Raw genomic sequence first — 27,958 nt, 5'->3', positions numbered from 1 at the left:
GCTTCTTGATATGCCACACCTATCAGGTGGATGGATTATCTTGGCAAAGGATAAAATGCTTACTAACAGGTTTGTAAACAGATTTGTGCACATCATTTGTGAGAAATAAGCTTTTTGTGCTTATGGAACATTTCTGGGATGTTTTATTTCAGCTCATGAAACATGGGACCAACACTTTGCATGTTGTGTTTATATTTTTGCTCAGTGTATATGAAGAAGTTGCACGTCAATATTGCAATAATAAAAAAAAAGATTAATTGTGCAGCCCTAGTATGTAGGATACTTTAAATTAGTATAATATAGTGTGAGGGACTGGGGGAGCAAGATCTTAACAGGAACAGACAAGGACCAAACAGAAAGGGAAGGTAAACATATAAACGCAAACTGAAAGAGAAAGTGAAGGGCAAGGGTAGGTGCAGGTGAGATAGAAGAAGAGCAAAGAAGGATAATAAAGATAAATGGAGAACATTCTTATACAGAATGTTCCTGACGAAACAACATAGCAACTAAACAATTGAATTTAGGATATACATGTATGAAGACTTTTGCTAAAAGTAAGATTTTTATTGTCATTATTTTAACAATCGTCATTCTTGGTTCAGTTGACATGTTTTTTTTATTGATTCTTGTCAAAGGTAAACACAATTCTTGTTGTTGTCTCCAACGTTAGTAAATGCTTTTTTAAAATCCTAACATAAACTAACATTGCTGAAGCACACACTCACTCTCTCTTTCTCTCTCTCACTCTCTCTCTTTCTCTCTCTCTCATACACGCTTGCATATTCAGATCCTACAAACAAGTCCTTCAACGAATACCAAAAGTCTAAAATGCACACATACTCGAAAGCGCGGACAATCACACTCCTAATACATACATAACTCACACAAATGTGCAAGGATATGCCTTTTCTCTCTCACGCACGCACACACACACATACATTCTGTCCCTACCAGTATGCATATAAAGTCACATTACAATGCACTATCTTCATTTCTTGTGTCAAAATGTTTAACTTCAGCACTGAAGGGGTGACGTCTTTTATCCGGTATCACCTGTACTCTTATTTCCTCCGTGCTGTTGCCATACATTTTATGGTTAAATGTGATGCTTTATAACAAGTGAGAAGAAGAGTTTACATCTCTCCTCAATAGTCTTAACCGGCACATATCCATGTACTGTACTTAACAGAAGCAAATGCTTTAGCAAAAAAAAAATTGAGTTTGGCACAGTAGCTTAATAATGAAAAAATACTTGAAAATGTACATAAATAAACAAGCAAATCAATAAATAACATACTTAAAAAATTAAAATGTTAATAAACCATACAGCATTGTCATCGATAATGCAATCCTGATATTGTCCGACTTTATAGTATAAAACAGTACATCAGAGGACTGCTGTCTGTTTGCACATTCACACATGTTTACAAAATGGCGGCTAAAGTAATCTGTGACACAAATCACAGTCAGGCACCTGTGGCACTCTGGCGACTGTATTGGTCGTTACCACGGTGGCTGGGATTGCAATAATGACCAGCCCTGATTCGGGAACCTTTAAAAGTGACGGGATTTTTTTTTTTAATAAATCAGGTCTGGATTTGTAGGGAATTTGTTATTGTGAAATGTTTCATATTGTAATTTGTGGTATTAGAAACCACTCTGTTGACTGTTGATAAAATGTTGGTACCTGGAACCCATTCAAAGTGTTATGGGTAAATGTATATAGCAAAAACACAGATGTGTGCTTCTGGAAATGCTCTAAAAGCAAAGGTCCAGAGTCTCAGATCTAGGACAGATCTAGGACCAGTTCTTGGAGGGCACCGTCTATTTTGTCCTTGACATGTGGGCTTCGGACCTTTCTATGCACCACAAAGCCAAGGTTAGAGAATATCTGGAGGAGATGGATAATGGTACTCGAAAGCCTTATAGAGATTTTCTCAAAATATTTCCAGTCAACACCACCATGACAGTAAAAGATGGGTTAACATCCGGGAGAATGGCAGCAGTGTAGAGAAATGGCTGCAAGTATATGGCATAGCACAGTACAGTGAATCTCGGCAGAGTCCAGCATGGTCCACAGTACTGCAGCACAGCCAAGTCCAGCTGAGTCCAGTCCTGAAAGCCCATTGGAGGCCTACAGTCCCCAGTCTATTGGGCACGCTCAGTGGAGCCCAGTCCATCCTACTCCACAAAGCTCAAAGGTCCTCCATATTGGGACTAGCTGAAGGCAATGTCAAGTGAGTTCCTTAGCAGATGGACAGGCAGCCATACTCCTGTATGGTTGTGTACATCCCATTACAAATCCCACTGCACATGTCCTACTTTAACTGCATATGTGTAGCCAGAGGCAGCCTAGGTATGATGGAAGTGTCATGTCTATAAGTCTGAATGCCATTTTCTGCTATTGGTCCTTGTGGTGGCATACCAAATGCATGAAATGCGGTGGCACATATGCACATAGTGTATGTCTGACAACACATGAACCGAAGACATCATGTCGCACAAACTGTGTACCAACGGTGATTAGAGGTGAGTTGAGATAGACTTGAAAAAGGGAAAGGAAAGTGAAAGGGGATACCTAGTCAGTTGCACAACTGAATTGTGTCTTCGCATTTAACCCCAACCCTGACTCAGAGAGGTGCAGGGGGCTGCCTTAATCTACGTCATCGGTACCTGGGGAGCAGTTGTTTTTGGGGATTAACTGCCTTGCTCAAGGGCAAAACGGCAGATTTTAAAGGCCTCTCCTTAAGTTAGTACGATCCGAGAGTAAGTCCTGTTTTTTATGGTTGTGTCGAATTGATTGTAATTCTGGCTTTTGTTTGGTTGAATTATGTGTCCTTTCCTTGGTTTACTCCCACTTTCTAATTGAACCCAGGGTTAGTGAATACAGAGCCCTTCAGGCCAAGCGGTCCAGGTATCCATGTGATGTCACTCGGGGAGACAGTTGCTAGGACACCAGGAGGGCGGAGATGAGCAATGTTGCCACGGTGAGCAGAAGGCGATCGCGTGATGGGCTGCTGCCACTGACGCTCTTCTCCAGTTTGGGAATTTCAGGGTTAAATTCATCTGGGTGAGAGAGGGTGAGAGAGAGAGAGAGAGAGGCAGAGAGAGAGGGAGAGAGAGAGAGAGCGAGAGAGAACATCAAATGACACATTAACTAAATCAATCTACAGCCGATGTTGTGCAATGCATACAAATAATGCAGAGAACAAACATAGAGCAATTTAACACAAATCACCAATTATCATCAGCGCTGCTACATGTGATGACCTATTCCCTCTTGGGAGGAGGAATAAACACACTTTGTTGTTCATCTTTTAAATGTATGGATCTTTTTATTCTACCGATTTAGCTTCATCTAGCAGGATTTGCAATTAAATGAAATTGCTATAGAACCAACCCATTGATTAGGCACAATCCTACATTAGCTGGAGGGTAAGAGAAAGAGAGAGAGAACAGGGAAAAAATACATCTCATTCTCAATGTAAGCCTGGGATGTGTGAGAAGAATCCTGAGCCTCCCTATAGGCCCCTATGGGGACAGACAGTGAAGAGTTAACGTGATAAGAGAGACACACACAAGGTGTGACACTGATACAGCGAGAATCCGGGTATAGACACAGAAGAATGACACTTGGCGCCTGTCTCATTCCACTTTTTGTGGAAATGTCTGGAATTTGTTTTCGTCGACTCAAGAGAAGGAACAGCATCCAACTCGACTGGTTTGACTGTGCTTCTGCCACGTCAAAGCCATTCATCGAAACATTAGGAAACATGTCTGTCGGCTACGACGATGACACATAGCCCTGACATCCACACCAGTGACGTGGGTAAATAAAGTCATATGGTAAAGTGATAGGGCCTGAGTGCCTGTGCTAAACAGACTGTTCCAGCTGAAAGGTAGATTTACCCATAGAGTTAGATAGAGATAGGATATAACCCCTTTTAGCATGGACATTGAGGGCTTCCACCATTTTAAAGTAGTCAACTGGGTGGGGATTCTTATGGGTGTGGAGCGATCAGCCAATGATCAGAGCATTGTCTTCTTCTTTAAATTGGATGGCCTATGGTTACTAAATGGCTTTAAGCTATTTCACCGCCATCTAGTGGCCACAATAAATGAATGACACAAAAGATTCAGGTCTCTAGCACTGCAGGTGGCGGTAAATCACCAATATTAGCTTTATGCTTTTTTCAAACACAAAAGAAAATAACATTGATTACTTTACCATAGAGATAGCCTCAATGGCGCTGCCCATGCTGTCACAGATGCCATAATTGCACAAATACAAGGATGAGTCCTTTATCTAACTCTATGAGATTAGTTGACAAGGTATTTATCAGTATGTTATCTCAGTTCGGGAGGGGCGGTGAGTGAGTTCGTACCATAGAATAGTGTTCCTGATTGTGTAAGGTAGTGCTAGCTAAACTGGAGCTGTTACAGTAGGTGTTCTTAGGGATGTAAACTGGAGCACTGCTCTAGGGTGTTCTTTGACTCACATACAGGTAAATGGAGACCCATCCAATAGGAAACATACTGTAAATATGACAGAAGAGGAAGTAAAAACACCAATCAGAAGAGAGAAAGGGTGGGGTAAAGCTAATCCAAGGCCAAGACAGGTCCAGTGGGTGAGCAATTGGGCAGTCAGTGTGGCTAGTGAGGCCATCAGTGTTACGCAAGTGTTTGTGGGTCATGAGTCATGTCTGCTACTGTGTCCTCTTTCTGTTGATGTCACTAATGCACAAAGTACAGAAGGATGTATTAGGATACCCAAGGCATTCTGGGTTGTTTGGACTATGCGTTTCCGTTCATTTTTTCCCCCTAAGCTCGGTCATGATTTAGGGTGCTCTGTGGAGCCATCCAGGCACCATTGAGCCTTTCTCTCAGAATAGTCTTATAGCTCAGGGGCTCTTTCCCCCCTGTGCCCTGGTCTGAGTTTCCATCTCATGCGGGTCACACTCTTTTAGCCCCGTCTCGGCTGGCCACAAGCTCCCAGAAGCAGCCAAAGCTAAATGGTTCTCAGAGAGAGAGAGAGAGAGAGAGAGAGAGAGAACGAGGGTGTTTATATAACCACTCAATTGCACCATCGACTCGTTCACCTCCACCTCCTAGTCTTTGGTAAACAGGAATCTTCCATTCATTAGAAGACCTAGGATACAATTGAGGAAGGACAACTGTGTGTGTGTTTGAGAGAGAAAGAGTAACAGAGAGAAAGAAAGAGAATGTGAGATGCAGAAAGAGATCGAGAGAGCATCAGGGAGAGTACTCACCGATGTTGTGTATTTTGATATTGGGCCTGAATGTGTAGTCAGGAGGGGTCTGACTGGAATCATCATCGTGGGAGACTTAGACAGAGAGGAACACAAATACACAATGTCATTAAAATGCCCACACTACTTATTTTATATATTGCACTAATTATATAGTGCTATATACTGCACCCTATGGTCCCTGGTCAAAAGTAGTGCACTATAAAGGGAATATGGTGCCATTCTGGATGCACAATGTGTGAACGCCAGGACACTCCAGTCCAGTACATGAAGATATCCTATGAGGCGAAGCTATCGAGCAGAAGATGAAGGCATATTCACTGAGAGGGAAAGTATTACACACACTGATAGCCTTGACTTGGTATTACATTAACATCAGCTCAGTGAATGTTTAAATGAGAATGCACATGGCTTACCCATATAATATTGCACTGCAAAGAGGGATGTAGCATATTGATAGGGAGCTAGTGTACGGTGTGTTAATCTGTTCGATATGAGGCATATTGTAAGTATGTGCATTTGTAGAGAAGAATGCTCTCAAAACAAAAGGGATAGGGCAGAGATACAGTGGAATGAGAATAGCAGAGAACAATTGGGTTCAGATGATAGGCTATTAAGCAGACCGTTCAGAGTGAAGGTTGTGGTTTGTAAAGTAACACTATCGCACACATGCAATCACGCACGCAAGGACGCACACATACAAACACACACACACACACTTTCTACAAAAACATGTGCACGCGCGCACGCGCACACACACACACACACACACACACACACACACACACACACACACACACACACACACACACACACACACACACACACACACACACACACACACACACACACACTCTCCGAGTGGACACTTCAATAGATTAGCCCTGACACTCGGAGAGGGGGTTAAGGTGATGTGTACACAGAAGCTGACACTGGCCTGAGTGTGGGATGTATTAATGGTGACAAGGTTAGAGAAGTAGGGGGAGCTTTCAGCACAGGGCTTTGATCAAAGGCCTGCAGGAGAGAGAGAGGCTACTGGAGTAAAAATAACACAGAACGTCACTATCAGAGAGATGCGGAGATGAGCGAGAGGGGGAGATGTTGAGAAGCGAGAGAGAGAGAGTGTGAGACAGAAACAGAGAGAGTTAAGTGGGGGAGAGAGAGAGGGAAACAGAGAGATAAAGAGGAAAGATGCTGAGAGAGGGGAGAGAGAGAGAAGAGGAATGGGGAGAGAGAGAGGGAAAGAATCAGATGGAGAGAGAGCACATCAGGATCGAAGAGAGCGCATTCCTATCAAACACTATCAGAGCACTGAGACCCAGAACAACACTGAACATCACTATCAAAGCCCTGGAAACATAGAATAACATAGAACATCATACAACCCTGGAACACAGTGAGATAGAAATAACCTCACTATAAGAACACCGGGAAAGCACTGTCAGAAGCTGTAGCCTCAGGTCTCCTGTGTGTGTGTGTGTGTGTGTGTGTGTGTGTGTGTGTGTGTGTGTGTGTGTGTGTGTGTGTGTGTGTGTGTGTGTGTGTGTGTGTGTGTGTGTGTGTGTGTGTGTGGGGGCGCGCGCGTGTGTGCGTGTGTGTACTTGTTTTCCTACATTATCAGGACCCCAATGTTGTAACATTTCACCTTAATGTCCTGAAAAGGTAGGATTTCTTTTCCAGGTCCTGCATTTGTTCAAATGCTATTTTAAGCTTAAGGGTTAGGGTTAGGGTTAGGGTTGGGTTTAGGGTTTTGGGGTTAGGGTTAGGTTTAGAGTTTTTGGGGTTAGGGTTAGGTTTAGGGTTTTGGGGGTTAAGGTTAAGGGTTAGGGCTCGGTTTAGGGGTTAAGGAAAATACAATTTTGAATGGTGAAAATTTCACAAAAACAGCTGGGTGTGTGTGAGTGCATGCGTGAGAGTGTGTGTGACTGTGTGTGTGTATGTATACGAGGTAGAGGGAGGAAGAAAGAAACAGAGAGCGAGACCCACCTGTGGAGCAGCAGACGTAGACTCTCAGTCTCAGGCAGCTGTGTCCGTGGTGATGGGTGGGCGTGGCTTCAACAGAATACAGATACACGTCAGCCTTGTGCCATCTATAGGCCAGCCTATGAACTAACACTCAGAGTCCATACGTGTGTCCCAAATGACACCCTATTCCCTACATAGTGCACTACTTTTGACCAGAGCCTATAGGCCCTGGTCAAAAATAGTGCACTAAACAGGGAGTAGGGTGCCATTTGGGACGAATACAAAGTCAAATGTTAAACCGCTATTTTTACAGCAGTTTAACACAGCTATTAGTGGTATGTTTATTCACAGGGAAGGAAGTATATTTAGGATTGTGGTGTAAGAGTTAAATGAACTAATGTAGTTCAACGACTCACAACGATATGCTGTAATTGTCCAACTCTAACTTACTAAGGTATGTGGGTGGGTGCTACACATTGGTAATGGCTGAAGTGTAACTTACAATGTAAAGTGCCTGCACTTGGTACACTTGGGAAAGCGCTATACAGATAGCCCATGCAATCCATTTCCATTACTCAACTATAACAATATATAAATATAGAGAAAGAGTACCTCAGCTCCACCACTTACAGATGTAGTAGTACAATCATCATTACATAAATATTGTACTCCTATAGAGACTTAGTATAGCAATATTCCACTCACATATGTAGTAGTACTCGTGGCCCACGTTGAACTCGTAGCCCAGGGAGAAGGCGCTGTAGCGCTGGAACTTCTCAGAGAACTTGATGGGCGCGTGGGGCGCGTGCGGCCGGTTGCACTCCCAGCGCTTGAAGCCCATCTGGGGGTCGCAGGTGCGGTAGCCACGGTAGCTAACCATGTAGAGGACGTACTGCTCAGCCACTGTGCGCTCCAGCGTCCCCCGCTGGCTAGTGGCGGTAGTGTTGTAATGCGGGCAGTAGATGTCCAGGTAGTCGTTCACTGCCACCTGCACTGTGTAGCCCTCCCTCCGTAGACTGGAGAGAGGGGGGACGGAGAGAGGGAGAGAGAGGGAGGGGTAATGAGAGCAGGAGGGACAGAGAGAGAGGGAGAGAGAGAGAAGGGCGAGAGAGCGAGAGAAAGGAGAGAAGGAGAGAGTGAGAGAGGAGAGAGAGGAAGAAGAAATAAAGTCAGAAAAATAGGAGAGAGAAGGAGAGAAATAGAGATGAGAGAGAATAAATACATGGATGAGTAAGAGCATACTATAAAACTCACCCTGTTACAATCAAGTGCTTGTAACAACAAAACTAGTGGCAACTGAGCTGCCACCAACACGAGGGAGATGAAACCTTAACTTTGCTGGAGTATTGAAACATTATTCTGAGATGTTTTGAATCATTACATGGTGTGTTGTAACACCACCTTGCCAGGGACTGGGAGCACTACCGACAATGGTTGAAAACACTGTTTTGGTGTTTCGAGTTCTGTTTAGGGCAGAAATAAATACCTTCTCTTTTGGTGTCTATTCCTCTCTCTATAGCTTCTAAACACTATTATTGTGTTTCAAATCCTGTCTAGTGCAGAATTCGATCACTTCTTCTAGACTATTTTAATGTTTAACATTGATTTCTATATCAACATAGTTTAGTCTAGTTTTTAGTCTATATAGTTTAACCCATTTTGTTAGGCATTATTGAGCACAGTGCTCAATGCACCAACAGAAACTACAGGTTTTACAGCAAGCGTTGCAGGATACACCTCATGGCACAACAAGTTGATTAACACTAATATAGAAGTTACTTTTCTTTCTTCGAACATACATCATTGTGTATAAGAATCCTAGTCTAAAAATGTTGGCAAGAGCCATGTGGCAAGATAGGAAGTGCAAGGAGATTAAAACCAGACTTCCAATGAGTAAAATCACAAAACATTCTTCATAAAAGATACTTACATTTAGAGCAACATTAAGTTGGATTTAGTATTACATTTTTGGGTAAAATGAAATTAAGAAATTATTGAAATGACTTACATTTATTTTGATTAAGTATACAATATGTTGATTGTTCTTGTTTTTTCCAATTTCAATTCATCCCAGTTTATTTTTTTATTTTCTTTAAAACAGTGTGGCTGTATGGTTGAGTGTCTAAAATTCCAATGAAATTCCACAGAAGTCGGGGGTTCAATTCCCGCTTCCACCTGTTCCACATTCACTACTCTGTCTCCTCCTGTTTCAAATCTCTCCAAATAAACAATTTCTATTCTGTTTTAAAGCAAGTTCTGTGCATCATCACTTTCATTGGGTTAACATTGAAAACCTTTCAAACACCAGATATCAGTTTAGGTGCAGTACTTTTCATGTTTTAAGTCCCTGCCATTCTCATGAGCATGACATAGTCTGGGTCAGTGAAGCGGAAGAAGATCATGTAATTGGCTAAGTGGCTCTTCTACCACAGGGAGGAGGGATACACTGACGTGAAGGGGCTAGGTTCCATGTGCCTACGGTGACCGAACACAGTGTACCAGTGTGTTAGCAGGTACAGAAGATCAGTCTTGGGTTGGGACATGTGAAGTGTGTGTGTGTGCGTGCATCCATGCATGTGTGTATACAGTCATCACTGTAAATCAAATCATATTTTATTAGCTGCATACACATGTTCAGCAGATGTTATTGCAGGTGTAGCGAAATGCTCGTGTTCCTGTAGCCTTAGGGGAGAAGATGATTGTGACATAATGTAACATCCTGCCACCATGACATGGCTTGATATCCTGATGGGCAAAAACTGGTTTGAATCAACGTTGTTTCCACATAATTTCAACCAATAAATTCAATGTGATGACGTTGAATCAACGTGGACAACTGATTTGATTAACAACAAGTCATCAACGTTTTTATTTTTTTCACCCACCTTTTAACCTAAATCCAATGGCATGGTGAATTTTTGTGGCTGATTTTACATTGAATTCATGTTAGTTGACACCTCAACCAAATGTAAATCAAAACAAGACGTTGAACTGACGTCTGTGCCCAGTGGGATGGCTGTTTATCATACTATGTATATTCATTATCGTAATTGTACGAAGTATTATTATACAAACTCATTACACCTATCCTGAAGGGATAGAGAGGACAATTGATGAGATGTGAGGAATCCTTAGCTGTGGGTGGGAATCTGTGTCAGGATAAATGGCAGGGGAAATCTGCAACAACTGGAGCTGTATTGACTATTATGTAACAGTAGGCGGCAGTATTGAGTTGCATTCAGCCCTAGGGTTTTTTCTCTCTCTCTTTACTCTTACAATCTCACTCTCCTCTCTCACATACACACAAAATGAGCAAACGCACACGCACACGAGCGAAACCTCACACATGTGCGCGCGCCAACACACACAAGCGCACACACATGCAATGCACGCAAACACACACACATGCAATGCACGCAAACACACACACATGCAATGCACGCAAACACACACACACACACACACACACACACACACACACACACACACACACACACACACACACACACACACACACACACACACACAATACTAGGTCAGTTCTCAAGAGAGATTATTATTCAATTAAAAAATGAGGATCAGAAATGTCACAACCCCTCTCTCTCTCCCTCTCTCATTATAGCGTAGTAGAGTAACTCCTTTTCTGTGTCTTTTCCTACTTTACCCTCGCTCCGTCTCTCTTCGTCTTTCCCCTTGTCCTCGTTTGCCATTACACACATGCTAAGACAGAGCAATATCATATCCCTTAACCACTGTTCTTTCCCTGCCATAAATCTTACAATATCTCCTCGCTAGTACCCCACTCCTCTCTCAGATGTTGGATGACAGATATTTGTCTTACGGTGTTACAAAAGGAACAACACAGCCATGCTTCAAAGGGACTATATTTAGAGAGAGGTGGAGAGACGAGAGAGAGAGAGAGTGGAAGATAAAAACGAGAGAGGGAGAGAGGGAGGGAAGAGGAAGGAAAACGAAAGGGGAAAGCGATGGGGGGGAACGAGATGGAGAGAGAGAGAGAGAGATTGAGGGGAAGAGGTGAGAGACTGGAAAATAGAGTAAGAGACCTGTAAGAGGGAAAGGAAGAGGAAAGATGGAGAATGTGATTACGGGGAATCATGGACGCAAATCGGATAGAAATGCATAGGGAAAGGAGCTTCTGTCATTGAGAGAGTAGGGAGAAAGAAAGGAGATAGTGTGTGTGCATTTACAAGTGTGTGTATATATGTGTACATGTGGGTGTGTGTGAGCATATTTGTAAGTGTGTGAGTGTTGAACACTGCTGCTTTAGCAGCGCACTCTACGCATAACATAACATAAGAATTAGATCCCAGTTCCATCACAAAGGTCACAGACAGAGTCAGAGGTGGGAAGTGGGAGAAGGAGGAAGGAGGAGCAAGGAGGTGGGAGATGGACAAGGATGTTCAATAAGTGTGTGAAGTCATAGACTTATATAAGCAGTCCACTTAGTGACACATGAGGTGGTGGGGCAAGGAGGGGAGGAGGGCAGAAGATGTAACAACAAAGATAGGGAGAAAGGAAGACGGGGAGAGCTAGTGGGGGAATCTAAACAGGAGAAAGAGATACAATGAAGATGACAAACAAGTGAAAACAAAGGAGAGAAAGGGAGGCAAAGGGAGAGACAGAGATGTAGTGCACCCCAGGGATACACAGATATGTAGTAAAGTGCACGGGAAAAAAGAGTGATGGTGCCGCTCTTTCTCTTCCTCTCTCTTTCTATCCGCGCTGTACATTGTCTCTGTGTCGTTTCTGCTGTATCATCATCCTTTTCCTATGAGTGGGAAAGCACTGCTCGTTAGTACAGCCGGCACAAGCTGGTGAAGACAGCCTAGAGAGAGGGGAGCGAGGGAGAGAGACGAGAGACAAAGACAAAGATAGCACTACTGTACCTTCCACCACTGTCTCCACTAAAACATATTTTGAGAATACAGCCACTTTCAATAAATGACAAAGAAACCGCAAACAGACAACAGTGGACAGAAACTAAAGGTCTGCTTCCGCAGTGGAAGATCTAGATCAAATCTACAACTAAACCAACCTCCATTGTGAACGAGCATAAACAAAATGGCCATTAACGTTACATCCCTGTCAGTGCCATCACAGTAACACCATTGACTGTTAGTAATAGTAGATCACTAGATCTACATGCTGTTCACATGCAGGCTGCTTTCTGACCTAGCCTGACGACTCACACTAAATTAATCCGCTGCTCTGACATTCGCTACGTACTTTAGTCCGAGACTGCCATCATTGAAGTCGTTTATGGTGACGAGGGGCACGAGGGGCGTTGTATAAAACAAAAGTAATCAGTGATTATATAGTCTCCCATCAGAGCATCAAAACCAATGAGGAATCTTCGCAGCTTTACTCACGTGTGTTCTTAACGTCCGTGGGCATGGCGTAGCGATTGGCTGGGAGCAAGGAGTCTGGGTAGCCAGGCAATGTCTTACCAACATATCCAACCAAACCTTTCGATATTTGATACGCATACACAAAATGGTCAACAGCGTTACATGATTCATTACCACTATAGCCTAGTGGTAATAGCCTAGTGGTAATAGCCTAGTGGTAATAGCCTAGTGGTAATAGCCTAGTGGTAATAGCCTAGTGGTAATAGCCTAGTGGTAATAGCCTAGTGGTTAGAGCGTTGGGCCAGTAACCGAAAGGTTGCTGGATTGAATCCTCGAGCTGACAAGCTAAAAATCTGTCGTTCTGCCCCTGATCAAGGCAGTTTAACCCACTCGTCCTCGGTAGGCCGTCATTGTAAATAATAATTTGTTCTTAACTGACTTGTCTAGTGAAAGGTTAAATAAAAAAATATATATTACATGGTTCATTATCGTTACGTTCATGTCAATGCTGTAACATTGACTGTCGGTATTGTATCTGTATGCCGCTCACATTCAGGTTGGTTTCTTAGTCTGACTATCAAACAACCTTCATTCAATCACAAGGAAATCGTCATGACATTATCAATGATCTCCCTCAAGGTCACCATGATGGATTTACAGGTAAAACCCATGTCACTAAATGTGATGCAGAAACAATGTCTTCATCTGCTAGCGAGACAGGGACAGGCTCTGTTACTTTTCCTCGTACCTCAGCACCAAAAGTCATTTAATCGTCTCCAAGTAAAAGTACACACTGTCTCCAGCAAATCCTCCCTCTGCTGATTGGGTTAGCCTCGCAATTAGCGCGCAGTTTACTGTGTTTCGATCCAAAATGGAGGCTGAAAACAAGTGCTGAGGCGTGGGGAAAAAAAGAGCTAGACGCTGCAGCCTTTCAGGCCTGGGATTACCCCTAGATCTGACTGGAGTAATAGTGATGATTCAGAGATGACTCAGGGTGGTGGTGGTGGATGCTTCTCTACACTTTACACACACACACACTTTACACACACACACTTTACACACGCATGCACACACACACACACACACACACACACACACACACACACACACACACACACACGCGCACGCACCCGCACGCACACACACACACACACACACACACACACACACACACACACACACACACACACACACACACACACACACACACACACACACACGCACACGCACACACACACACACACAGCACCAGTCTGTGTAATTCTGTCTGACTGCACACATTAGGGAAACAGGTCCCCGTAGCTAGTGGAGCCAGGTTTGGCTGCAGATTGGAGCTACTAAATGAATACTGTGCAATGACTGCAGTGATGCCAGTATATGGCAGTCTCTCTCAGGCAAAACAACTATAATAGAGGGGGCAGATGGAAGCGAAGGCCTCTCTTTGATTGGTGGAGAGCTGATAGTAAAAGACCCCTAGGTGATGTCACACCACAACAAATAAATACCAGGCTTTGACTTTCTTTACAGGGTACTTTAGAAGTACAGAACTACTAGCCTATAATCATTTATTTTCTATCAACAGAGGTATGAGAGGAGTGTATGACTGCATCCATAATGGGATCTTTTGCCCTATATTGTGCAATACCTTTGACCAGGGCCAGGTTTTCCAAAAGCATCTTAAGTTTAAGTTCAATGTTAGAACCTTAAGATGCCTTTGGGAAACTGGACACAGAGCCATATGGGCTCTGGTCAAAAGTAGTGCACTATATTTTTTATTTTTTTATTTTTTTATTTCACCTTTATTTAACCAGGTAGGCAAGTTGAGAACAAGTTCTCATTTACAATTGCGACCTGGCCAAGATAAAGCATAGCAGTTCGACAACATACAAAAACACAGAGTTACACATGGAGTAAAACAACATACAATCAATGATGCAGTAGAATAAAAAAATTAAAAAATAAGACTATATACAATGTGAGCAAATGATGTGAGATAAGGGAGGTAAAGGCAAAAAAATGCCATGGTGGCAAAGTAAATAAAGTATAGCAAGAAAAACACTGGAATGGTAGATTTGTAGTTTGAAGAAAGTTCAAAGATAAAATATAAATAATATGGTGCAAAGGAGCAAAATAAATAAAAATAAATAAATACAGTAGGGGAAGAGGTAGTAGTTTGGGCTAAATTATAGATGGGCTATGTACAGGTGCAGTGATCTGTGAGCTGCTCTGACAGCTGGTGCTTAACCTGTTGGGGCTAGGGGGCAGTATTTTCACGGCTGGATAAAAAAACGTACCCGATTTAATCTGGTTACTAATCCTACCCAGTAACTAGAATATGCATATACTTATTATATATGGATAGAAAACACCCTAAAAACTGTTTGAATGGTGTCTGTGAGTATAACAGAACTCATTTGGCAGGCAAAACCCTGAGACATTTTCTGACAGGAAGTGGATACCTGATGTGTTGAATTACCTTTAAGCCTATGCCATTGAAACACACAGGGGTTGATTAATGTTTTGGCACTTCCTATTGCTTCCACTAGATGTCACCAGCCTTTACAAAGTGTTTTGAGTCTTTTACTGTGAGATCTGACCGAACAAGAGCCATGGAACAGTGATGGCCGATTAGACTCTGGCGCGCGAGTTCATGTTGGGTACCCTCGTTCCAATACGTTATAAAAGAGAATGCATTCGTCCACCTTGAATATTATTCATGTTCTGGTTAAAAAAGGCCCTAATGATTTATGCTATACAACGTTTGACATGTTTCAATGAACGTAAATATATTTTTTCCCCTCGTTCATGAAGTGAAGTCCGGCGGGCTTAGATCATGTGCTAACAAGACGGAGATTTTTGGACATAAATGATGAGCTTTTTTGAACAAAACTACATTCGTTATGGACCTGTGATACCTGGAAGTGACATCTGATGAAGAGAATCAAAGGTAATGGATTATTTACATAGTATTTTCGATTTTAGATCTCCCCAACATGGCGGCTAGTCTGTATCGCAACGCGTATTTTTCTGGGCGCAGTGCTCAGATTATTGCAAAGTGTGATTTCCCAGTAAGGTTATTTTTAAATCTGGCAAGTTGATTGCGTTCAAGAGATGTAAATCTATAATTCTTTAAATGACAATATAATATTTTACCAATGTTTTCTAATTTTAATTATTTAATTTGTGGTGCTGACTTGACTGCCGGTTATTGGAGGGAAACGATTTCCTCAACATCAATGCCATAGTAAAACGCTGTTTTTGGATATAAATATGAACTTGATAGAACTAAAAATGCATGCATTGTCTAACATAATGTCCTAGGAGTGTCATCTGATGGAGATTGTAAAAGGTTAGTGCATCATTTTAGATGGTTTTATGGTTTTGGTGACCCTGTCTTTGAATTGACAAAACATTACACACAGCTATTGTCAACGTACTCTCCTAACATAATCTAACTTTATGCTTTCGCCGTAAAACCTTTTTGAAATCGGACAACGTGGTTAGATTAAGGAGATGTTTATCTTTCAAAGGGTGTAAGATAGTTGTATGTTTGAAAAATTTGAATTTTGACATTTATTTGGTTTCAAATTTGCCGCTCTTGAAATGCACCTGCTGTTGATGGAGTGCACCACGGGGGGGGGGGGGGGGGACGCTAGCGTCCCACCTAGCCCATAGAGGTTAAAGCTAGTGAGGGACATAAGTGTTTCCAGTTTCAGAGATTTTTGTAGTTCGTTCCAGTCATTGGCAGCAGAGAACTGGAAGGAGAGACGACCAAAGGAGGAGTTGGCTTTAGGGGTGACCAGAGAGATATACCTGCTGGAGCGCGTGCTACAGGTGGGTGCTGCTATGGTGACCAGTGAGCGGAGATAAGGGGGGACTTTACCTAGTGTAATAAAGATAATCTAACGTTTTACCTAATGATATATAAGGAGGGCATTTGCACAACATGTTTCACAACAGCACACAACAAAATTCCAGAGACATATTGAGCGACCAACTGATACCAATCACGACCACACCCAGAGACAGATGGCTGACTTAAGCCCTAGCCACACGAACTGACCACTGGTGTAAAGAACAACATTCCATGAATATCGCAAGCACCCAGACACGAATTACCAGAAATACACACACACACACACACACACTTAGGTGTGTTGGACTCCGAGGACAAAGGACACTGCCAAGGGCCAATGGGAAGTCGACACCACCTGGAGAGTGGACCGTCCCTCCACTCATCGACCAGTCAGGAGAGCGGACCTACTAGACTCAATGTCAACACACTGTCATTTCATTGTATAAATTAGATGCACACTATGTTTCGGGGCTCTCTTCTGCTAGTTCCCTATGAGCTAAACGAAGGAGTCCGTGCACGCTTTGCCAAATATCTTTGTCTCATAATAAACTGCCTTACTATAAACTGAATCACCCGGTCCAACGTCTTGACTTGGTCTCCTTCTCAAATAACTAATCATCAACACTAGCAGAGTCTTGTAGATGACCTGGAGCCAATGTGTTTGGCGACGATTATGAAGCGAAGGCCAGCCAACGAGAGCGTACAGGTCGCAGTGGTGGGTAGTATATGGGGCTTTGGTGACAAAACGGATGGCACTGTGATAGACTGCATCCAGCTTGTTGAGTAGGGTATTGGAAGCTATTTTGTAAATGACATCGCCGAAGTCGAGGATTGGTAGGATGGTCAGTTTTACGAGGGTATGTTTGGCAGCATGAGTGAAGGATGCTTTGTTGCGAAATAGGAAGCCAATTCGAGATTTCACTTTGGATTGGAGATGATTGATGTGAGTCTGGAAGGAGAGTTTACAGTCTAACCAGACACCTAGGTATTTGTAGTTGTCCACAAATTCTAAGTTAGAACCGTCCAGAGAAGTGATGCTGGACAGGCGGGCAGGTGCAGGCAGCGATCGGTTGAAGAGCATGCATTTAGTTTTACTTGTGTTTAGGAGCAGTTGGAGACCACGGAAGGAGAGTTGAATGGCATTGAAGCTCGTCTGGAGGGTTGTTAACACAGTGTCCAAAGAAGGGCCAGAAGTGTACAGAATGGTGTCGTCTGCGTAGAGGTGGATCAGAGATTCACCAGCAGCAAGAGCGACATCATTTATGTATACAGAGAAAAGAGTTGGCCCAAGAATTGAACCCTGTGGTACCCCCATAGAGACTGCCAGAGGTCCAGACAGTAGGCCCTCCGATTTGACACACTGAACTCTGTCAGAGAAGTAGTTGGTGATCCAGGCGACGCAATCGTTTGAGAAACCAAGGCTACTGAGTCTGCCGATGAGGATGTGGTGATTAACAGAGTCAAAAGCTTTGGCCAGGTCAATGAATACGGCAGCACAGTAATGTTTCTTATCGATGGCGGTTACGATGTCGTTTAGGACCTTGAGCGTGGCTGAGGTGCACCCATGACCAGCTCTGAAACCAGATTGCATAGCGGAGAGGGTGCGGTGGGATTCGAAATGGTCGTTAATCTGTTTGTTGACTTGGCTTTCGAAGACCTTAGAAAGGCAGGGTAGGATGGATATAGGTCTGTAGCAATTTGGGTCAAGAGTGTCACCTCCTTTGAAGAGGGGGATGACAGCAGCTGCTTTCCAATCTATGGGAATCTCAGACGACACGAAAGAGAGGTTGAACAGGCTAGTAATAGGGGTTGCAATAATTTCGGCAGATAATTTTAGAAAGAAAGGGTCCAGATTGTCAAGCCCAGCTGATTTGTAGGGGTCCAGATTTTGCAGCTCTTTCAGAACATCAGCTGAATGGATTTGGGAGAAGGAGAAATGGGGGAGGCTTGGGCGAGTAGCTGTGGGGGGTGCAGTGCTGTTGAATGCAGTAGGGGTAGTTAGGTGGAAAGCATGGCCAGCCGTAGAAAAATGCTTATTGAAATTCTCAATTATAGTGGGCTTATCGGTGGTGACAGAGTTTCCTATCCTCAGTGCAGTGGGCAGTTGGGAGGAGGTGTTCTTATTCTCCATGGACTTTACAATGTCCCAGAACTTTTTAGAGTTGGAGTTGCACGAAGCGAATTTCTGTTTGAAAAAGCTAGCCTTGGCGTTTCTAACTGCCTGTGTGTATTGGTTTCTAACTTCCCTAAAAAGTTGCATATCGCGGGGGCAGTTCGATGCTAATGCAGAACGCCACAGGATATTTTTGTGTTGGTTAAGGGCAGTCAGGTCTGGGGAGAACCAAGGGCTATATCTGTTCCTGGTTCTAAATTTCTTGAAAGGGGCATGCTTATTTAAGATGGAGAGGAAGGCATTTAAAAAAAATAACCAGGCATCCTCTACTGACGGGATGAGGTCAATATCCTTCCAGGATACCAGGGCCAGGTCGATTAGAAAGGCTTGCTCGTTGAAATGTTTCAGGGAGCGTTTGACAGTGATGAGTGGAGGTCGTTTGACCGCTGACCCATTACGGGTGCAGGCAATGAGGCAGTGATCGCTGAGATCTTGGTTGAAAACAGCAGAGGTGTATTTAGAGGGCACGTTGGTTAGGATGATATCTATGAGGGTGCCAGTGTTTGCGGCTTTGGGGTTGTACCTGGTGGGTTCATTAATAATTTGTGTGAGATTGAGGGCATCAAGCTTGGATTGTAGGATGGCTGGGGTGTTAAGCATGTCCCAGTTTAGGTCACCTAGTAGCACGAGCTCTGAAGATAGATGGGGGGCAATCAGTTCACATATGGTGTCCAGAGCACAACTAGGGGCCGAGGGGGGTCTATAGCAGGCGGCAACGGTGAGAGACTTGTTTTTGGAGAGGTGGATTTTTAAAAGTAGAAGTTCAAATTGTTTGGGTACAGACCTGGATAGCAGGACAGAACTCTGCAGGCTATCTCTGCAGTAGATTGCAACACCGCCCCCTTTCGTCGTTCTATCGTGTCTGAAAACGTTGTAGTTAGGGATGAAGATTTCAGAGTTTTTGGTGGACTTCCTAAGCCAAGATTCAGACACAGCTAGGACATCCGGGTTGGCGGAGTGTGCTAAAGCAGTGAATAAAACAAACTTAGGGAGGAGGCTTCTAATGTTAACATGCATGAAACCAAGGTTATTACGGTTACAGAAGTCATCAAAAGAGAGCGCCTGGGGAGTAGGAGTGGAGCCAGGCACTGCAGGGCCTGGATTCACCTCTACATCCCCAGAGGAGCAGAGAAGAATAAGTATGAGGGTACGGCTAAAAGCTATAAGAATTGGTCGTCTGTGACGTCCAGAATAGAGAGAAAAAGGAGCAGGTTTCTGGGGGCGATAAAATAGCTTCAAGGTATAATGTACAGACAAAGGTATGGTGGGATGTGAGTACAGAGGAGGTAAACCTAGGCATTTAGTGATAGTGAGAGAGATATTGTCTCTAGGAACATCATTGAAACCAGAAGATGTCATAGCATGTGTTGGTGGAGGAACTGAGAGGTTGGTTAAGGTATAATGAGCAGGGCTAGAGGCTCTACAGTGAAATAAGCCAATAAACACTAACCAGAACAGCAATGGAGAAGGCATATTGACATTAAGGAGAGGCATGCTTAGCCGAGTGATCAAAGGGTCCAGTGAGATTCAGACAGCTAGCCGGGCCATAGGTAGCAAGCTGGTGGAAGATGGGAGGGAGGTCTGTTTTTAGCCAGCTCGTGCGTTTCCGTCTGTGGGTTAGTGGGGTTCCGTGTGGAAGGGGGGACCTGTCCAAGTTGGCAAAATAGTTAGTTATAGTGGCCCAAGAAAAGTGTCCGATAGACCTATTCAGATCGCAGCCGAAAAGACAGCTAACGATTAGCGGGCCGCAGATGGGCGATCAGGTTACGTCGCGACGGAGGGGCCAGTTGGATAACTCCCCCGGGCAGATAACGTCGGTGGTCCAGTCGTGAAGACCCGATGGGGCTCCGGATCGGCAGTAAAACGGGTCAGGATAGGTGAGTTGTAGCCCAGGAGACACTTCAGCTGGCTAGCTCAGGAATAGCCCAGGAGTGGCTGACGGAACTCTTCAGCTGGCTAGCTGGCTAGCTCCGTAATAATGTGTGTTAATTCCGTGACCGACGTTGCCAATAGTCACTCAGGTAGCAGCTAGTTAGCTGCAAGATCCAGGTGTAAATGTCCAGAGCCTGCGGTAGAAATCGGGGAAAGGAGAGAGAATAGGTCCGGTATGCTCTGGTCTGAGTCGCGCTGTACAAAAACTGGCGATAGCTTTTCGAGCTAATGGATAGCTGAGGACAACTAACCGTGGCTAGCTGAACTTCAACGTTAGCCAGTGAAAATGGCTAACCTCTTGCTAGCTTCTGTTGTGGAATTCAGATGAGGTAAATAATACTTTCTTTTTTTAAATTGGTGAGGCGGGTTGCAGGAGAGTGCTTTGAGGTTGAGTTTTTAGAATTAAAAAAGAATATATATATATAAAAAGATAAGTGAAGAAAAAAAATATGTAAATATATAAATACACGGGACACGACAAGAGGAGGGTAGAGGACGTCTGAACTGCTACGCCATCTTGGAAGAAAAAAATAATAATAAGATAATAAATATAAGGAATGGAGTGCCATTTGGGACACAGCCCTTATCTCTGAAGGTGAGTCTCTAATTGTGAGCGGATATTAAAGGCCACTGGCTCATCTCTATTTATTCTCAAAGTGCCTCCTGATGAAAAGCAGATCTCATTCTCTCTCTTTCTTTATCCATTCCCTCGTTCTCTCAGAAGAGCTGTGTTGATACCAATACAAAAAGTTCGCTCCGCTCGCTTTCTGAGAACACACTCTAAATGGGTTGTGTCAGAGAATGGAGGCTCTCATCACAGTGAATTCTCCACAGTGCCCACCTCAGTGGGAATGTCAGGCACATGTGTTGCGGCAGAGGCGTAGGAGAACACAGTGCTCATCTTGTAGACGTGTCTCCTCTCAGGCTACAGGCCACATTGATGAGACAATGGTGTAGAAGAGCCAAGGGGTAAGAGGACTCCTGGAGGAGGTACTTGGACACGCATACTCGCAGAGACATGTGCTCACACTAGGATACACAGACGCACGCACGATAGCAGCACTTACGCATTCGAACACACATTTGAAATACTTCATTTGAATCCACAAATCACATTACAGTCAAGAAGGATTCAAACATTTCAAAGGACACAGACATCTGGACACTACAGATGGCACCTTCTTCTCCACATATCAAGGCTGCCCATGACCGCTGACACGGATCAGTACCTCGCTATCTGCTTTGCCTCTGTCTAATGCAGGTCTGCAATCTCAAGGCCACGTACTGTCAGCCTATGTACACTGAACGAGAACATAAACGCAACATGTAAAATGTTTCATGAGCTGAAATAAAAGATCCCAGAAATGTTCCTTACTCACAAAAAGCTTATTTCGCTCGCATTTTGTGCACAAATTTGTTTACATCCCTGTTAGTGAGTATTTCTCCTTAGCCATGATAAACCATCCACCTGACAGGTCTAGCATATCAAGAAGCTGATTAAACAGCATGCTCATTACACAGGTGCACCTTGTGCTGTGGACAATAAAAGGCCACTCTAAAATGTGCAGTTTTGTAACACAACACAATGCCACAGATGTCTAATTATTAATATTTTTTACTTTTATCCCCTTTGTCTCCCCAATTGGTAGGTACAAGTCTTGTATCATCGGTGCAACTGCGCTGTTGACTCAGGAGAGGCGAAGGTCGAGAGCCATGCATCCTCCGAAACACGACCCTGCCAAGCCGCACTGCTTCTTGACATATTGCTCGCTTAACCCGGAAGCCAGCCGCACCAATGTGTCGGAGGAAACACCGTCCAACTGACAACCGAAGTCAGCTTGCAGTTGCCCGGACCAACACAAGGAGTCACTGAGACAAGGAACTGCCGGCCAAACCCTCCCCTAACCCGGACGACGCTGTGCAAATTGTGCGCTGCCTCATGGGTCTCCCAGTCACGGCTGGCTGTGACACAGCCTGGGATCGAACCCGAGGCTGTAGTGATGCCTTACTCCAATGTCGTTTTAGAGAATTTGGCAGTACTATATTCCCTCTCAACCGCAGAGCACGTGTATGGCGTTGTGTGGGAGAGCGGTTTGCTGATGTCAACGTTGTGAACAGAGTGCCCCATGGTGGCAGTGGGGTTATGGTATGGGCAGGCATAAGCTACGGACAACAAACACAATTGCATTTGAATGCACCATTTGAATGCACAGAACTACCGTGATGAGATCCTGAGGCCCATTGTGAGGCCCATTTTTTTTAAGGTATCTGTGACCAACAGATACATATGTGTATTCCCAGTCATGTGAAATCCATAGATCAATGAATTTATTTCAATTGACTGATGTCCTTATATGAACTGTAATTCATAAAAATGAACACCTCCCTCTGGCCTCCCCACCACAACAATATCTGTCATTTTTGGTATACAAGAAAACACATTATCATCAACATCAAACCAGCCCCTCACCTCAGTAGCTATCAGGTCGACAAGGCCGGTCATGTCTAGCTATGTACAGGTCTTTGTATGAACGGCAACCATTAACAACACGTGCAACAGACTCCATTCCATTTGACTTGTGTAGACAAACACGTGGGCCGAAGAACAAAGAATGGCAGCAAACAGCCTGAGAAATAAACAGACCAAATAAGCACTATACTTATAGAAGATTAAACTCAGGAAGAAACACACTGAAGCCATCAGACAACAGAACCATACCTACTTCCAAGGTTTCAAAGAGCAGCGTATGAGCTTTGAAGTGTGGGGTGCGAGAGCCTATGCAGCTCTCATAGGAAGTCTGCCACAGTGGGGTGTTAGCTTTCTCAAACATAACTCTTTAAGCCTCTCCATTGGGTTGGCACTGAGAGAGCGAGAGAGAGAGCGAGAGAGCGAGAGAGAGAGAGAGAGAGAGAGAGAGAGAGAGAGAGAGAGAGAGAGAGAGAGAGAGAGAGAGAGAAAGAAAGAAAGAAAGAAAGAAAGAAAGAAAGAAAGAAAGAAAGAAAGAAAGAAAGAAAGAAAGAAAGAAAGAAAAAAGAAAGAAAGAAAGAAAGAAAGAAAGAAAGAAAGAAAGAAAGAAAGAAAGAAAGAAAGAAAGAAAGAAAGAAAGAGAGGGAGAGAGGGAGAGAGGGAGCAAGACAGATAATGAGAGAGAGAGGGATAGATTGGAAGAGAAAGAGAGAGAGAAAGAGTGCTACCCATATTTAGTCTGGGCCTTCATCACAGTGCCAACCTCAGGAAGCCCAATAGAGTAACGTGGCCTTTTATGTCTGAGCCAGAACAACCGCAGAGAGTTACGCAAACGTGCACACACACACACACACACACACACACACACACACACACACACACACACACACACACACACACACACACACACACACACACACACACACACACACACACACACACGCGTGCGCACAAATCCACGATATGCAAAGCTGTGCTCGTGAGCATATCAACACACATACGTTGTTTATCCTTATACAGACACTGTCCACATACAGTTACCCATATATATCCCATAAAGCACACTGTGTGAAAAGAATTCCAACATATTCACACAGAAATAGGAGAAAAACACACAGTATGTATGCTTCAGGGCAAGCCTCTCTCTGCCTCCATGAATATTTCATCCCTTCTTAAAATAACCTGTCCCTTTAAAATATATGTTTGCGCAAACAACCTACAGCCACAGCCAAGCGAAAACGCCCAGGGTACTTATTTACACGTTACACAGGAGGGCACCGATAATGCTAAACGCTACATGCTACAGCACACAGCAGCAGTGCTGAGGAGAACTACTCAGGTAGCGACTAAATCTGTATCCTGGTATGAGCTGAGTTCAGGCCATACAGGTTTAGAGCAGTCAGAGCGGTGGAAGATGGACCATATTTCGCTTCCTGAATAATTGACCGGCACTAGAACACCTGGTTTCGCTCTCTCTCTCTCTATATTCTTTCTCCCTCGCTCTCTCTCTCTCTCTCTCGTTCTTGCTCTCTCATTCTCCCTCGTTCTTTCTCTCTCTCTCGTTCTCTCTCGCTCTCTCTCTTTTCCAGGGCCATGACATAAAGACCTTACATAACAGGCGAGCATATATACGTTCATGTATTCTCATGGTATTCTCTGTGATAAAGCATTAAAGTGGGTGAACCTACAGTATGTCAAGGCAAGTTCTTTATTCTGGCTCTGTGTCTATGCAATACCCAGATAAAGACAGTCTGCAAGTGTAGTTATGCTGTAGGATGATTGAAACTTTATTTGTATTTTTTTTTATATAGATTCAAGGTTCTTATGAATGGAAATAAGGGACCACAATGGAAATAAGTAATTGACTTTGTGTCATCCCTGAAAAGTAAAAAAAAAATGTACTCTGTGTATATGTATTTTGACACAATAAAGTCAATGGCAATAAATTAAACCAATCAATCAATCAATAAACAGTTGAGCGGCTGGCTGGTCAAGGACCGCCAACCATATCAAGAAGACAAAGACGGGCATTAGCTGGAATTACATGGCAGAGGGAGGGATAAGTATGTGCTAAACCAAGCGCAGCATAATAATACCCAACAATAATCTCATACTTTCCAAATTCACAAAACCCCCATCATTGAAATCCCACTCCAGAATTGGTCATATGGCACAATGTATAATCTTGTATTATCCTAAAATCTCATTTATAAAGTCCATTTTGAGGTGTGTAGCAGGTGGCTATGGTGATCATATTAATGAATGAATGTGTATGCTTTGCCATCTCATCATGGAAATGCCCGGCCCCCAAACTACAGCACAACTGCGTCCAAAATGGCACCCTATTCCCTATATAGTGCACCACTTTTGACTAGAGCCCTATGGGGCTTTATTCACTATAAAGGGACCAGGGTGCTATTTCAGACATATGCAGTGACACCAGCTGAGAAGCAGGAGATAACAGAGAAGATTAAAAATGATAGACCACGACAAGAGCCCAGCAGAGATGACAGGCAGTTATGAGGACAGCCCCCAAGATCACACATTAGATAATTGGTGTAAAATCTCTCTCTCTCTTTCTCTCTCTCCCTCTCTCTCCCTCTCCCTTCCTCTCTCTCTTCCTACCCCCTCTTTCCCTCTCTCTCTCTCTCTCCCCCTCTCTCTCTTCTCTCTCCTCCCTCCCTGGCACCCTATTCACTATATAGTGCAATATTTTTGACCAGGGCCCATTTGGTGCCATTTGAGACGCAGCCAGTAAGACATCAACACCTTCAATGGGCAGAACAAACACTTTAATGTGACCTAATATGGGACCATTTGTATTTCAAGGGACTAATAGCATAGTAGAAAAGGATGGATGAAGTCATTTTACAGACTGCAGATTGTTGATATAACACTTCTTGGTTAAAACTGTGGTTGTGTTCATCTGTGAATGTGGTCGTTGTTGAAACAAGACAAGGTGAGAATGAGACAAAGGGGAGAACGCACATGCACACCCACACACACGTGCACATACAACAAACACACAAACACTGAACCATCTGAACTGCCAGGATCCTACAGCTGTGCCGCTCCCTACTCTGATACCCTGGCCAGATGAGTGACAGATTCACAGTCTAACACACACACACACACACACACACACACACACACACACACACACACACACACACACACACACACACACACACACACACACACACACACACACACACACACACACACACACACACACACACACACACACACACACACACACACACACACACACAGAGAGAGAAAGAGAGAGAATGAGAGAGCCCTGTAACTACTTTAATCAGTGTTAATCACTGCAGACTCTTGCTTCACTGTCAGATTGAGACCAGAGAGAGAGAGAGAAGAGAGAGAGGGGGGTGAGAGATAGGGGAGAGGGAGAGAAAGAGAGGGAGGGGAGAGGGAGAAAGAGAGAGTGAGAGGAGAGGGAGAGAGAGAGAGGGGAGAGAGAGAGGGAGAATGGGAGCGTAAGGGAGAGGAGGGTGGAGAAAGAGAGGCACAGAAACAGCTTGTAAAAATGTTAAATGGTTATCTAAAAATATACAGTGCCCACAGAGCCGCGAGTCCGTGGCAGTTTTGATGTACTTTATCTTATTCTTCAAGGTCTATTTCTTAGGCCCATATGGCTGTGCCTTGGCGGGAGAGGTGGACACGCCAAGCCAACGCAGTCAGGTTTTAATTTCAGTCAGGGGCAGGGGGACAGCACGGAGGGCGGGAGCGAGGGAGGAATGCAGAGCGAGCCAGGCGGAGAGATAGAGAAGAGGGGAGAAAAAGAAGTAGAGATGAAGGGATATAGGGGGAAGAGATAAGGGGAGGGGGGGAGGCGGCAGTGAGGGAGGGAATAAGAAACGAACGGCAGCACAGAAATGGAGATAGAGAGGTGATGTGCTATACAAGGAGGAGAACAAAGGGAGGCCGAGACGGAGGGAGGCAAAGGGGGAAAATTGAAAGATAAGAGGGAGAGATTATTAAGAAAAGATGGGTAATGTATAAATAAATCATGACAGAGGGAAGGGATAGGGAGAGGAATGTGTGAGGGTGAGCAAAAACTGATGATTTAACTTCGAGCGAAACGGAGAAAGTCAGCCAAAGAGAACGAGATAGAGACAGAGGTGGAGGAAGAGTGTTGAAAAGTAAGAAAGAGATTGTGTTTATCCAAATATAATACAAATGTTTTTTGTTTTTTTAAGAAATGGCTTTGGCCTTCACGGTTTGACCAAAACTGTGTAGAAAGCTTAGCAGGAATAGTCGGAAGCATAGTTAGAATAGTAATGCCTGCGTTTGGTGATTAGAATTTCAGACAGTCTGCCTGTATTCAGGCTGGTCAGGCTATTATGCGAGGCCCTAATGCAGCCAGTTTGTTTAGTGGAGCATGCAGGACCTCTGAATGTGACCTTATGTGCGTAAAGATAGCATACAACGTTAACTAATGTGTTTCTCTTTTAGCGAGCCTACAAATGGAGGGCGTGCTTTCATATGTGCAGCTGGAGCATGATACATAGGCCACCATACAGAACTGAAGTGTGTGTGGCTTGTGACTCGCCAAGCAGCACTAGTGAGGGTTAAGTATTTCAGATTTGTGTGATCTGCTAGCCAACATCCTCTGTGCTCTGGTGGGCTAGTGTTTATACAGGGCACTTACGTGAGGTAGTGCCTGGCAGATACATACAGACACACGTACACACAGGTCACAACAACTCCCTGCTTTTGCTACCTTGGCAGTGTGTGTGTGTGTGTGTGTGTGTCTGTGTGTGTGCGTGCGTACGTGCACGTGTATGTGTGTGATTGACAGCTGTCAAATGACAGAGCACCAGGAGGAGGAGGAGAAGAAGAGAAGGAGAGATGTCAGGGTAGGAGTGAAAGGGAGAGCCAGGACGAAGATAAGGGAAGAAG

At 44.0% G+C, this 27,958-nt stretch overlaps 1 protein-coding gene across 1 annotated transcript in view; it reads right to left on the bottom strand.

The window, feature by feature from the left end:
• Positions 1-597: 597 nt before the first annotated feature.
• Positions 598-27,958, bottom strand: part of LOC106588171 (ephrin-A3) — a 104,062-nt gene continuing 76,701 nt past the window's right edge. Inside the window, exons 2-5 of the mRNA XM_014176893.3 lie at positions 7,941-8,251; positions 7,257-7,322; positions 5,271-5,345; positions 598-3,066 (exon numbers count right to left, since the gene is read on the bottom strand). Of these exons, the coding sequence (XP_014032368.1) occupies positions 2,948-3,066; positions 5,271-5,345; positions 7,257-7,322; positions 7,941-8,251 (571 nt within the window). The 3' untranslated portion in view covers positions 598-2,947. The remainder of the gene's footprint in view (positions 3,067-5,270; positions 5,346-7,256; positions 7,323-7,940; positions 8,252-27,958) is intronic.

The sequence above is a fragment of the Salmo salar genome, chromosome 27 (genome assembly GCF_965601325.2).
Source record: "Salmo salar chromosome 27, fSalSal1, whole genome shotgun sequence".
Classification (NCBI taxonomy): Eukaryota; Metazoa; Chordata; class Actinopteri; order Salmoniformes; family Salmonidae; genus Salmo; species Salmo salar.
Note: the sequence above shows the minus strand (reverse complement) of the source record. Positions and strands in the feature narration are given on the sequence as shown.